The 13,473-nt window shown below is 41.5% G+C and overlaps 1 protein-coding gene across 1 annotated transcript in view; it reads left to right on the top strand.

Annotated features, from left to right (window-relative positions):
- Positions 1-13,473, top strand: part of SUSD5 (sushi domain containing 5) — a gene marked incomplete at its 5' end in the record, with an annotated part of 42,706 nt that overhangs the window by 26,998 nt on the left and 2,235 nt on the right. Inside the window, one exon of the mRNA XM_082479573.1 lies at positions 4,101-4,289. Coding sequence (XP_082335699.1) covers positions 4,101-4,289 — 189 coding nt within the window. The remainder of the gene's footprint in view (positions 1-4,100; positions 4,290-13,473) is intronic.

A 13,473-nucleotide genomic window follows, 5' to 3' on the forward strand; every position in this document is an offset into this window, starting at 1 on the left:
CTTTGCTCTGCCACTTATTCCTGTTCAGTTGTCAGATGTTGATTCTGTCCTGATTTCTACCGGTGTATATTGAGTTCTTTATTGACTGCAGCAGTGATTTTCACTCTAGGAGACAGTCTATGCCAAATTACTGCTGACATGAGGATCTTCTGTGTACTTCAACATCGTCTCATACCTGTGCTGTTCTGTCTCGCTGTGTAACCCAATCCATCCTTGCTTACTGGAGGTCAGCTATCAATGTATGGAGCTCTACTATGTGTTTGACCTCAGTGTCAATACGTGGCAAACTCAGGAAGGGTCGCAATGTCCAGAACCAGAGCCCAGTTTCCCAGGTTTGAGATGTGATCCTGCACACAAGCAGGCAGAGCATGGGATCTGCTGGATGGGGCCCAAATATTAAGCACATCAGCCTCTTCTACTGGTAAGCATGTATTGGGCTCATTTTTTAGCAAGCATTAAGAAAATATGCTGGTTTATGGGAGGATAGATGAGGGGAAAAGCAGTGCTCCAGATGGAGAGCTCAGCACTGGAGGAGCCCAGTCCTCATCTACCAGCGTCACCACTCCAGGCAACCCCTGTGGTCGCCTTAACAAAGAGCACTACTGTTCCTCTACATGACAAGCTGCTGCCAACACACTCTCTGTCACGCTTCGTGGCCCAGATCTGCCTCCTCTCTTCCAGCAAGAGAATGGCCTGAATGCCAGCACTGAGCACATGCTGTTGTTCCAAACAAGCCCATGCTTTGCCAGCTCCTGGTACAACGACTGCAGACAAAAACCTGAAGCCTGTCCCCAGAAGTGGCTCAGTCTGATGAGCTGCTGTGCCAGTGTCGCTTCTGTACGTGTACCAGAAAGAACAGGTTTGGCAAAAGGCTGAGCAGGAATTGTCATAGCAACTGAGACTGCAGCAGGACGAGGAACCGTAAGATGCTGCAACCTGGAAAATTCTTACACAGGAGAGGACAGCAGCAAAATGGATGTAGGAACTTGAGTATGGCTTTCCAGGGTATCAGCTTCCATTTATGCTTGTCCATGCTGTCACTCAATATGCTCTGCAGCAAAGACATGACCTTACAGAGTCTCATATGAGAGAGAGTCAAAAGTTCCCCGTATAATGTTCATCCATGAACATCTTTAAAATCTCTGCTTTTCTTTCTATTCGCCCGTCAGCCAGAACTCTCTTTCAGGATCTCATAATTCTCTGTTACCACATCTGTTGCCAAATTTTACAGTAAAGCTCCCTTCAGCTTTCTTCTTTCCTGGAAAGTTGTAACGTGCTTTTTGCATATGTTTGCCATATTTAACTAATGTAAGTGTTACTTTTCTACTTCCCCTGGCCACAGGATTAAGAAACAAGGCTTTGTAGATAAGAATACCCTCTGACATATAATTGTCCCATACAGCCTTGGGATCAATACTGCCCTCAGAGCAGATACACAGCTCCCATTTGTACTGATGGAAGTAGCTACATAAATAAAGTACATGAAATGCAAGGGTCTGTAGCCTTCCTATGAGGCAATAAAATATTTTTTTTTATTCCTTTCATCCACATCAATCTCTATTCATCCGACCAGTTCACAGGAAAGGCATTAGCTGCTAACTGCTCCTCACTTCCTCGGATGCCAAGCCTCCATAAGACTGTACATAAACTGAGCTTTGTGTAGCCTCAAGAGCTTGTTTTTTCTGTCAGTGTGTGTGTGCATAACTCCCACTAACTTCTGAAGGTGTTAGACAGTATATATGTATGTGTACAGTATGGAGAATAGACTTCAAAGCTCTGACTTCAGTAGCGTGTCCCTTAAATTAGTGGCAGATGTTTTTCAGCATACCCGGTTGAGAAAGTGGTTAGCCAGGTCTGTCAGACAATTTCTAAAAGCCTGATCCAACAGGACTTTCATAGAGTGCGGTTGTTTATCGTAGGATGTTAGTTTCACTATGAGGTAAACAACTGGCAACATAAATACATCATATTTCTAAATAAACATGTATTTACCTAAGCCTGGGTCAGAAGCGGGTAGATGATGGGAAAAGCTGCAGCCGGGACTCACAAGGATCTTGCAGAATGTCCCTGGGGCAAAAGCAGGAAAGCCTGAGCTTTTGCAAAAAGGAGATTGAAAAAAGCTTTTCTGTCAAAACTATTGCCCGTTGAAAACCTTGGATGTGAATTGGTGTCAATGGAAATATTGTTTGTAAGATCTTGTGCTGATGCTGTCCTAAAAGTAATCTCTAGTAAAGTAGCAGGGATGGTCTCTGAAGATGTTTCTCCTTCTGCGTGTTTGGAAGCATAGTCTTAGAGGTCGCTTTTTCAGCTTCTGAGGAACATAATCTTTGCTTAGCCAACTAAGTAATTAGGGTTTTGTACAAAGGCAAACTGTTTCAAAAGGGGAGATCAATATTAGAACACAAACCTGGCTCCAAGTTTCCCTTATGCCATATCATTCCCAGAACTCCTGAGCTATCACCTCTTAACCTTTTCATTTTTGCTTGTTCTGTATCAGGACAAAAGCAGGTTTTGAATCTTCAGTTCACTTTGGCAAGTGGAACGGTTGTTTTTTCTTCCATAGTCAAAAAGGGCTCTAGAACCACAGAAAAAATCCCAGATTTCAGAAAGAATATAGAAGTGTTTATTTATACCAACACTGCACACTTTGTCCATTGGGTTTCTTGGTGAAGTCATGTTCTTGCATTATAGGGTTTTTGTTGTTTTTTTTTGTGTTTTGTTTTGTTTTTCTGTAACCAAGAAATTTCTGTTCCAAAAGGCACTGTGAAAAACGTGGAGGAAAAAGGGAACACAGCAAACCCCTCTCGAAGAGCACTTCTGAGAGAGGAAGACCTTTGAGAGAAGAGAAACCGCAATGCCTAGAAGTTGTTTAGAAGATCTTGACCCACCTTGTTGACAATAGCCAAGACTGTTCAAACCTGAAAAAGAGAGTTAAAATTCAGTTTACAATGGTGTTGGCAGTTGTCTCTCTGCCTCCTCTCTGCACTTCTTTCATGCAACAAAAAAAACTCGAATCAGTTTTGTTATTGTTTATAGTAATTTTTGCTTCCTGGCTTTTAGTGCTGTCAGCAGAAATATTATCAAACATTTTGTTTGATTTTATGTCCTGATAAATTTAGCTCTTCAGATTCTCACAGAGAGCAGCGCTATGTTACCCCTGGGTGTTGTTAAGTTGAAGAGCACAAGTCACCATTTATTTTAGGGTGTCTCTAACCTAAAATAGGGGAAATTCAAGTACCTGGGAAGAAACTTTTGAGTTTGAGAAAGACTAGAAGATTAGAGCGAGTTTGTAAAATGACTGTTGTCCACCTGGACCTTTCCTTTCTGTGAACGTGGACTGGGTCATTTCCCAGCCTTTACCTGCTTGCTACAGTGTCGTAGATATTAAAGTGCCAGCCTTAAACAATTTCACAAGCTTTTCTGCAGTTAAGAAAAATGACTGTGTCCAAGCCTTTGCTTTCCAATCCCAACCTACCCAAACCTTTGTAGAAGCAGGCAAAGAAGACAGCTGTAGCTTGATGTCCTGGGCTGACTTGTTGGAAACAAAGCCCCTCTGGATGCATCACTGTTACGCATCAATAAGATGTAGAAGATATCAATAGATATGAATAGATATATGTAGAACAATAAGATGAAGAAGGTAGATTTAGATTAGATATTAGGAAGAAATTTTTCACTCTGAGATTGGTGAGGCACTGGCACAGGTTGCCCAGAGAAGCTGTGGAAACTCCATCCCTGGAGGTGTTGCAGGCCAGGCTGGATGTGGCCTTGGGCAACCTGGTCTAGTGGGAGGTGTCCCTGCCTATCGCAAGGGGGTTGGAACTCGATGATCTTCAATGTCCCTTCCAACCTAAACCATTTGATGATTCTATGAATAACATCACAGCTGTCATGCCGCAGTTGTAGGCCAATATATACCTTTCCAGTTACAGGCTGAAAATAGTTATGAATGAGGATAAGGGCATGAATCAGATGAGATATATGAATTCTGTGGATGTACGTAAGTTTTTCCTCAGGGTAACTCTCTCAGCACCACTCTTAGCACTGCTTTTAAAGACTTTTGCAAGGTCTCTACAATATCATGTCTTTTTTTCTTTCAGACAAGCCCTGCGGGGACCCGCCGTCCTTCCCCCACACCATCCTGCATGGCCACACTGGCTTTGAAATGGGGGACGAGCTGCTGTATGTTTGCGCCCAGGGGTACGTCATGGGCAACAAGGAGACGGCGTTCACGCTGCTCTGCGACAGCTGCGGGGAGTGGTATGGGCAGGTTCAGGCCTGTGTCAAAGGTAAGCTCACCCAACACATGGAGCAACACTCTGGGAGGTCACAGCCTCTCATCAGCCCTATCAAGACAGCTTCATGCTTACAGGGATGGCTCCTGGACAAGTGCGGTCCCGGTGAAGGTCTTGGTGGCTAGAGCATCAATGTCTTGGTTGACCCAACAGGGCTTTTACAATCCCATTGGTAGATATCTCCAGTAAACCGCAGGAGAGGATAATTTATTCATACTTAAATGAGCATGAAGTTTCTTCCTGGGTAACAGGAGCCATACAAAATAAAAAATTGGAATTTTGAATGCCATATTTATTTTTTTCCGTATCCGCTAACCCCACTTCAGGGATTCACTGAGTCTTATCCCAGGGATATCATTCAGCTCCTGCTTTCCAGTCCACCATCTTCCCTCTTTTTCCCACAATACCATTTTTCTTTAGTACTGAACATAATTTTAAATTACTGGAAAATAACCTTTGGGAAGATCCTTCACCTGCGTATTTAATATCAGAATCAGCCCCTTTCTGGAAATCGGCTGTTTATAATCTTGTATGTGCTCATTCTGTTACTGGATGAGGTTGGTAACTTTTCAATGTACTTACTTTGTTTACTCAAGGAAAGGGATTACTATGGACGTTACAAGAAATATCAGAGGTATTTTTTGCGGAGTAGTTCAAAAGCCGTGGCAGCATTAGTGAGCCAAAGACATTGTTTACCAGATAGAGTGTACAATGCTGTTTTTGTGTGTCTTCCGCTATGTTTATTTGCACACGAAGCCACAGAGTTGCTGCAGAGCAGGCTACTAAAATGAAAACTTGGTGTTTGTTCTCGCCTTTGGGAACCTAGAGCAAGTACAGAGAAAAGCCGGTGTCTTTTTGTAGGCATGCACTAAGCACAGCCCGCACGCAAATAACATCTTTCCTTACCACGGACATTCTGAGGCTGTCCATGGCTTTATCACCCCATCACCAGCCTTACATCTTCATGTGGTGCTACGCACTGAGGCCCCTGAGATAGCATCCTCCTCACAGAAAGGACAAGATGCCATGGTGGTATGTGATGCCCCATGGATACAGGGGTCAATACCTCTCAAGGGCACGGCATGGAACTCCCCCCGCTTCTTTATATTTTCTAGGTTGAATCGAGCTGACCCTCCTTTAGATGCTCTTGGATTTTTGTTTGGGATGCAAAATGGGTAATGCATTAGCTGTCCATCTTTTAAGCCCCAGACTTTGTCCACTGGCTTGTAAGAAGCTACTTTGGCCGATCTGAGCTTTTATTAGCCCTTTCCTACTAATTGCTTTAGCACTTTTGAACTTCTGGCCTTACATATATGATAAATGCCGCTTCCTTTTGGATGATCAGGAAAAGACCTATGTAAATTAAGAGAGCTGCCCATGCCACAGAACAAGTCTGTGACAGAGTGTCAGAAATACAATTTGGATTAGAGCTAAGCAATGAGATGGAAAAGTTAAAAAAAAGTGTATTGTTTTTTAATTTGCTCCATTAAAAAGGCATACAATTTTTTATCTTGTACCATGCTTTCAGAATTTCAGATATTTACTCCATTAGAAGGAATGAAAGTGGATTTTCTTACCAAATAACTTGTCTCAAGGAATCAGGCTTTTATTAAAAAAAAAAGAAAAAAAAAAAAGTAAAAGCTCTGGGAAATTATAACAGTGATATTTTCTTAATTTAAACCTTCAAGAAAATACACCTTTACATGTTAGTTAAATTCAGCAACAATTTTTTAATTTTTCCCTTGTTTAAACATAGGCTAAATAGTATCGTGTTCAGGTGTGGATGCAATCTGAATTCTGCTATCTCATTCTCTTTCTCATGTTACCCTGCTCAATGCGCAATGCTCACAATTTTTCCAATATTTAAGAACAGTCATCAGAGTACCTTACTATTTTTTTCAGAAAGATATCGCACCTTTAGGGTGATATTTCTGGCAAAACAGATAAATTTTAAGCAAAGGAATGGGCAGCTGTTGGGTAGCTGAGCTATCTATATGAGCTGGAATTAGCATATCCATTTCAGAACCTGTATGTTCCTTAATGCCCAGGGGCTTGCAGAGAGTTATTTTTATTCATGAATATACACCACCGGGCAACGGATAACCATGAGAAAAGGTCAAACTCGTTCTTAGTAGAAACGGGTCATGTCTGTGCACCAGGGAACCGGATATTCAAAACCATCCAAAGGGTATAGATGTACAAAAAAAAACCCCAAACAATCCAACATCTTTCTGAACTATTTCAGCTTCCAGAACTGTTCTTAAAAACAGCAGTTCAGATGATTAAGTGAAATACTGCGGAGAGTGGAGGAGGAGCATGGAGGGAGAGAAGGAAAAAAGTGTATATACATCTGATAACTCAGTGGGTCTGAATCTCTTACAATCTGCACCAAATTTATATTTATTTTTCCTTCACTGAGGTTAGTGAAAATGCTTTATCATGCACAGAAATAAAACTGTATTACACTAAAGTAAGGAAGGGAAAGAATCAGGCCATTTAAGTTGTGTGTTTCTCTGTTTTCCCTGAATAAATAGTCTATTTCCCCTGTTTTGCCTGAGCCTTTCACACAGCCGCAGGGGAGAGAAAAATATTTTTAAAAGAAATAGGAAAGTGTGGCTGTAAAATCACAAACATCAACACTGGAACTTGGGAGCAGATGTAATATTGTGGATTATGATTTTTAAGATTATTTCAATGTGGACTTCATGCTGAGGGGCTTCCTTTGATTAATGTTTTTCAAACACTTTTGGGATAGAAAATACAATGTGTTCAATTAATAATAGTATATTCAAGGCTTCTGATGACAATTCTTTAAGAATGGAGGCTTCACAGGAAGACTGAAATGTATGATGCTAGGGTTCATTATTTTTAAAAAACTAAGAATTCGGGAAAAAAAAAAACACAAAAAAATTGAATTTAATTACAAGAAACCTGATTTTCAGATAGTTGACAGATATTTTGGGGACATAGGTGAGAGGAGAATAATTATTAATGGTCCAGAAACCAGCACACACACTGCTTTTTAAGTGCTTCGAGGCAAGAGAGCAACTCCCCTGTCATGATGGGACTTTATTTATATCCCTGTTGGCATAGTGGGCCATTTCTGTCCTAACTGGCTCACATCGGAGGAAAGATGGTCCTGAAGCCACTTCAACGAACATTTAAGCGCTATGTTTAGAGGCTGGTAAGTTGATACAGTTCCCTTGTTTTGTGTCTGCGCTGGGTGAGCAACTGGAAACGTGAAGTGGCCCCGATGCTCTTCCACCAGCACAACTGGACCACGGGGAGAAAACTCCGGTCAGAGGATTAAAAGATATAAGACCTGTTCCTCCATCTTGCACTGCTTCTGAGACCAGGGGGAAGTCACTAGACTACTCGCTGCTGCTTACTCCACGTCATCCGTGAACGCATGATCACGTTTATCCAGCTTCAAAAAGCTTTCTGAGATTTGCGGGTATCACAGCTGCGTATTACTGTCCTACTTGGTAACTGCCACATTATAATGCCCAGCTTTACATTCCCAGTTGCTCACCCAGGGCAAATACGGAGTTGAAGAACTATCATCGTAGCAGCGTCCAAATATAGCACTCAAATGTTCTTTGAAGTAGCTTTATGATCATCTTTCCTCTCTGTTTTGATCCAGTTAGAAGAGGCACGGTCCATTCTGGCACCCAGGACGTAAGTGTACAGCCATACGGTTGGCAAATTCGCAAATTAAATGACAAAGATATATTATGCATCAATACACATATAATCCAAAATATGTGACAAAACTTGGCTATGGCCATAACTGAACAAAATCATTTCAGGGTTATCGTAAGTGGATTCTGGATACAGTAAAGTATGTTGGAAATTGAGAAAACAGCTCATTGCAAGTGGCTTTAACGTACATTGCGTACACCAGGTAATGGACTGTAATTTTTAATCAAGATGCTTTTTAAGAAAAAAAGTGGCTCTGTATAGCTAATGTTTTCTGCAATTTCTCATCATGAAAAGACGCTGTGTTTTAGCTGAAAACACATGTTTTTTGAAGTTTATTGTTTTTTTCTGTTACTGTGGAGAGAACACACTGCACAAACTGTATCCTGAAGATTGACTTTGTAGTAAGTTCTGAAAGCAGACGTATACGTGCCACGCTGTGGCTGTCATGCAGGCACAGTGACTAAAGCAACCATTGCTAAATGACGTTTGTTTTTTTCCCCAAATGAACCATTTTCAGGAGGATTGATACTAGCATTTCAGTGTGGGGGGGGTCAGGGCTGCATTGCATTAAACTGTGTCCTTCAGAGTTTGCTTCCTCAAAGTGAAGACAGATTAGATGGCTGGGAAATCGTGTCACATCTCTGCCCTAAAACTGGCTAAGAAGAATGTCATGTATTTATCCTCTTCCCTTGACTGCTTTGGTTTTATTCAACTATAAGCTTGTGGCAGGAGAGGTCATATCTTCTGCACATCTAAGAAACCTCTCCAGTGTCAACACTTGGGTATTTGTGTAGTGCCTTCAGAGCCAGTCTAACTTCCACAGTGGGGGCCATACTTGTGATTTCAGTGTAAGGAGGATTCGGCTGACTTTGACCACCTCCGAAAGCTTCACCTACAGCTCCCAGTCTTTTTGCCTGATTCAACTCTTATTGTTTTCTGAGTTTTAAGGAATAGTGTCGGTTCACATACATGTGGTCTGTAAGCAGAACTAACCAGCATAATTTCATTATTTTTCTTTTTTTTTTAATGGCTTTTGATCTCATTTAGGAAAGCCTTTTTTTTTTTTTTTCCTTCTTAATAGTGCAAAGGGACAGTTGTGACAGACAAATAAAATAAGCAACAAAATATGTCCATGACCAGTCAAAACAATTGTTATGACAAACTTTGGTTCTCTTTTCAGGTCTGTCACTGAGCGGTTGTATTAGATTAATGTAAAGTATCGATCTGGTATGAACTGATTCTGCCAAATCGAATTAGTTTAAAGAATTATGATGGGTTATTTATTTATATGAGCAGACTTTCTGCTAGAATAAAAATCATCCTCCCTCTTGTTGCTGTTGGAAAAGACAAAAGGCAACACAAATTCTGTCTAATGTGATCCGGTTGATTTGAAAGAAGTGTGTTCGTGTGCCTGATCCTGGTCAAATGGATAATTCTTTGAGATGCTGTAGTTCACAAATCTGACTGATCTTAGGCAAATCTGTCTACATGCTCTTTTCCTTCCCATCCTTAAAGGCAGATGCTGGCCTGTTAATGTTTGCTGTAACTACTTTTAGTTTCTTAGAATAAAGATGTTTTTAGCAGTAGAAATGTTTATGGTGATGGTCTACATAGAATCAAGTTTCAATTTCCTGTACTCCAAAAATACATCCACAAAATATGCAGTGCACTTTATGGTTGTCCAAAATAGCAACACTCAAAATAGAGCTCGGATGCCAATATGCTATCTAGAAGAAAAATTAAACTGATCCGAGAGTGTGGAAAACCAGGCTCTTTGTTTTTGCCTGTCTCTGTGTTTGGTCACTTTTTTCACATTAGGATCAAAAGTTGAAGGAGATGAAAGCTGGTTAGGACTGGATGCTTCCCAGAAAGGACAAGGCTAAATTAAAAGGATTTTACCTTTTAATTGAGCTTCACATCTTTGGTAGTATGCCATTTCAGCATCTGTTGCTGTAAAATGTTCATTTCAGGCTCAGTAATCCCTCAGACAGTGAATCAAAACTCACTGATCCTTTAGTCTGCCACAGCAGGGTAGGGGAAGATGTAACGATGACCAAATATAGGAAGTTTTTGGTCTTGGACTAATTAATTTCAGTGCTGGCTATTCTTAAAACCAGACCTGCCTGGATAGGAAGAAAGATGCACCCACTTTTAAATCAGTTGAGAGCTGTTTTATAAATAAGTATAAATAAAGCTTACAACTATTTGGATAAGAGGTGGAGCTAAATCTACTTTGATTGTTGCTCTTCAGTACGGAGACTAAAATTCAGAGAGCTGGAAAGCTCAAGAAAGTGCTGAGGAGGTGAGCAAAAAGAAGGGCAAAAGTGGTGCAATCTGTTCCTGGAAAATCAAGCTCATGGCTGACTTAAAAAATTGTCATGGTAACACAAACTCACTAAATACCAAGTCCAAGCCCCATTTCAAGGTCTGAGGCCCAGAAGAAAGAATAGAGTATTATTACTGCGTAAGTCAATTCAGGATCATATAAATCAAAGCTTCAGAGTAAGGGGGTCTGTATTTCCTTTGATGGTCAGAGAGCTCAATAGTTGCTTTCATTCTGGCATCCCAGAAGCTAACGTTAGTTATGTTGATAGTCTTTCCCATAAACTATACAAATACGGGAGATTGCATATGAAAATACGTTATAGCAGCTTTACAACTTGGGCCACAATCTGATTGTCAGAAGGAACAAGACTCCCTTATGTGGTGACGAGCAAGAGCATAATGAGCTCCAATCTCAGGCTCCCTTTAGACTACAATGGGCTTTTTCTTTCCTCAGCTGAGCATTAAGAAAGCACCGATTCATTTCTACACATGCAGGATCAGGCCCAAAGACAGCAGGTTTGATGGAGGCTTGATTGATGGTTCAATAAACTCTTAATATGTTCTGATAGACTGAGGACTCTTATTTTCCTAGGAGCACACGCTCTTTCCTGATATGCCTCCATAGGACTTTCTTCTCAAGGGCTGAAAGTACGCAGCAGGAGAGGCACTAAAGGGGAAGAGCTTCAAATTCTATAGAAAGCATATTGCTACAGTTGTTAAGTATTCACCAATGATGTGTGGCCAGCAGGTCAAAGGAGGTGATTCTGCCCCTCTACTCCACTCTCGTGAGACCCCACTTGGAGTACTGCATCCATCTCTGGAGTCCCAACATAAGAAGGACATGGACCTGCTGGAGCATGTCCAGAGGAGAGCCATGAGGATGATCCGAGGGCTAGAGTACCTCTCCTATGAGGAGAGGCTGAAAGACTCGGGGCTGTTCAGCCTGGAGAAGAGAAGGCTCCGGGGAGATCTTATTGTGGCCTTCCAGTACCTAAAGGGGACCTACAGGAGAGCTGGGGAAGGACTTTTTACTAGGGCATGTAGTGATAGGACGAGGGGGAGTGGCTTGAAACTGGAAGAGGGCAAGTTTAGATTAAACATTAGGCAGAAATTTTTCACTTTGAGGGTGGTAAGGCACTGGAACAGGTTGCCCAGAGAGGTTGTTGAGGCCTCATCCCTGGAGGTGTTCAAGGCCAGGCTGGACGTGGCCTTGGTCAACCTGGTCTAGTGGGAGGTGTCCCTGCCTATGGCAGGGGGGTTGGAACTCGATGATCTTCAAGGTCCTTCCCAACCTAAACCATTCTAGGATTCTGACTCTAATAATCCATATTGATCAATAGGCTGAATACTAGCTGCCCATTCATATTGCTAACCAAAGAATAGGTCTGGAGCAGACAACACAAGCAAATGACTGTAATTTTTGTTCATGGGTGTGTGTGCATGCACTGCAACACCATAATGTAAAAATCAACGTTTCATCCTCAGCTGGATTACTGTAGTCTGAAAAATAAATGAGTGGCAAAAATAGAGGTACAGGAGACATACGGATGAAGACAGACTGGGGTGATGATTCATCTTAAAAAAGAAAACAATGACCATCACAGCTGGTAAATGGTGGGTTCTCACACTGTGATGTTCCAATTCACATATATCCAATAGACACCTGTAGGCTGTCATGAGAGACGCTGGACTTAAGGGAAGCAGGCATGCCAGATACCAACTTTTAGCAGGAGACTGTATGGTAAGAGGACAAAATGGCTTGAGGCACCATTTCCATGCAAACAGAGTGCCAGGCAGAAAAATCCTTAAGTGAAAGCGAGACAAGGGACAAAGTGGGACTAGCATTTGGTAGCTATTGTAAGTGCTATGTAGCGATGACCAATGCCACACAGAGCTTCACAAATATGTTGCTAAAATGCTTTGGTATTCAGAGGTACCCTCCAGTCATTAATGAAAGTCTGAAATACTGTTGGGAAAGATTTTGGGATGAATTAGAAAAGTGAGAGTCCTAGCAGGAAGCTTTCCACTCTGAGAGCTGGGTTCCCCTGTCTGTTAAGTTGTCTTTGCATCAGATGGAAGTTTCTTCCTGCTTTGGAGGGGATGGAGAGGATCTAGAGGATTACACAAGCAGATGAGGACACCGGGACCAGGAGGGAGAGAGGTCTGTTGTTGGCGCTGTTGTATCGTGCGCAGGTTTCACCCTACACTCTTGCTGTGGGATGAGAGGACCTGCTGAGAACATCCAGTTCACCAGCATGATAGCTTTCACAGAGGTATTAACTCTCCGCAGGCTATGTCGCACATTTTGGTTTCCTCAGCGTAACTGCTTTGGTTTATGGTAGACCCGGACCCTATTCCAAGAAAAATACCCTTTGCTAATACTCATTCTGTTCTGGCACCTGGCTTAAGCTGTTCTGGCAAAAAGTAAGCTGGTGTGAGCTGTATCACCACTAAGTGTTTTTGGTCAGACTGGTTTGACAATATTTCTAATCTTTCATAAGAGTAGACCAAATATGGCTCTGCCAGAAGTCTGGGAAGCAGTCTCCAAGGAGAAAGTGACTCATTCGGAAATTGAGGTGGGACCCAGATGAAAATGTGATTCAAAGCTGGTTGAGTGTAAAAAGGCAAAAAAAGATAAGGTTTTATGCATGCGTTGATTTGTAATACATCTTCTATTAATTTCTTGTTTCCCATGTCATGCCAGGTCTATTGCTTCACTCTCTTCATGAAAGACTAAACACTCTCTTAAAAAGAAAAATTCTCACCATGATTCAGTTTGTTTTATTTTCCATATCCCAAGGCACTATTTTCTAGGACTTTTAATGCTAGCATAAATCTCAGCAATTACATCAACTTTCTATGGAGTAAAACTTGTGTGAGCTGAAAATCAACCACCCTGTCTAGTTTGGAAAATTTTTCATTGAGCTAAGGTTTTAGAAGAGTGGAAGAAATATAAATTACAATGCATTATTTCATTCAAATTCAAACATTTCGTTTCAGGCTTTGAGTCAAGTCTATTTTGCTATGAGTGGTAGGTCTGTTGAGGCATGGGGAGTATTTCTAAATCGGACTCAAAGTTTGATGAATCCACCCCTCTGTTGCAGTCCGTTATTTTTTTGCTGGTTTGTTTTGTTTTGTTTTGTTTCTTTTT

The sequence above is a fragment of the Vanellus vanellus genome (genome assembly GCF_965231255.1).
Source record: "Vanellus vanellus genome assembly, chromosome: 2".
Classification (NCBI taxonomy): domain Eukaryota; kingdom Metazoa; phylum Chordata; class Aves; order Charadriiformes; family Charadriidae; genus Vanellus; species Vanellus vanellus.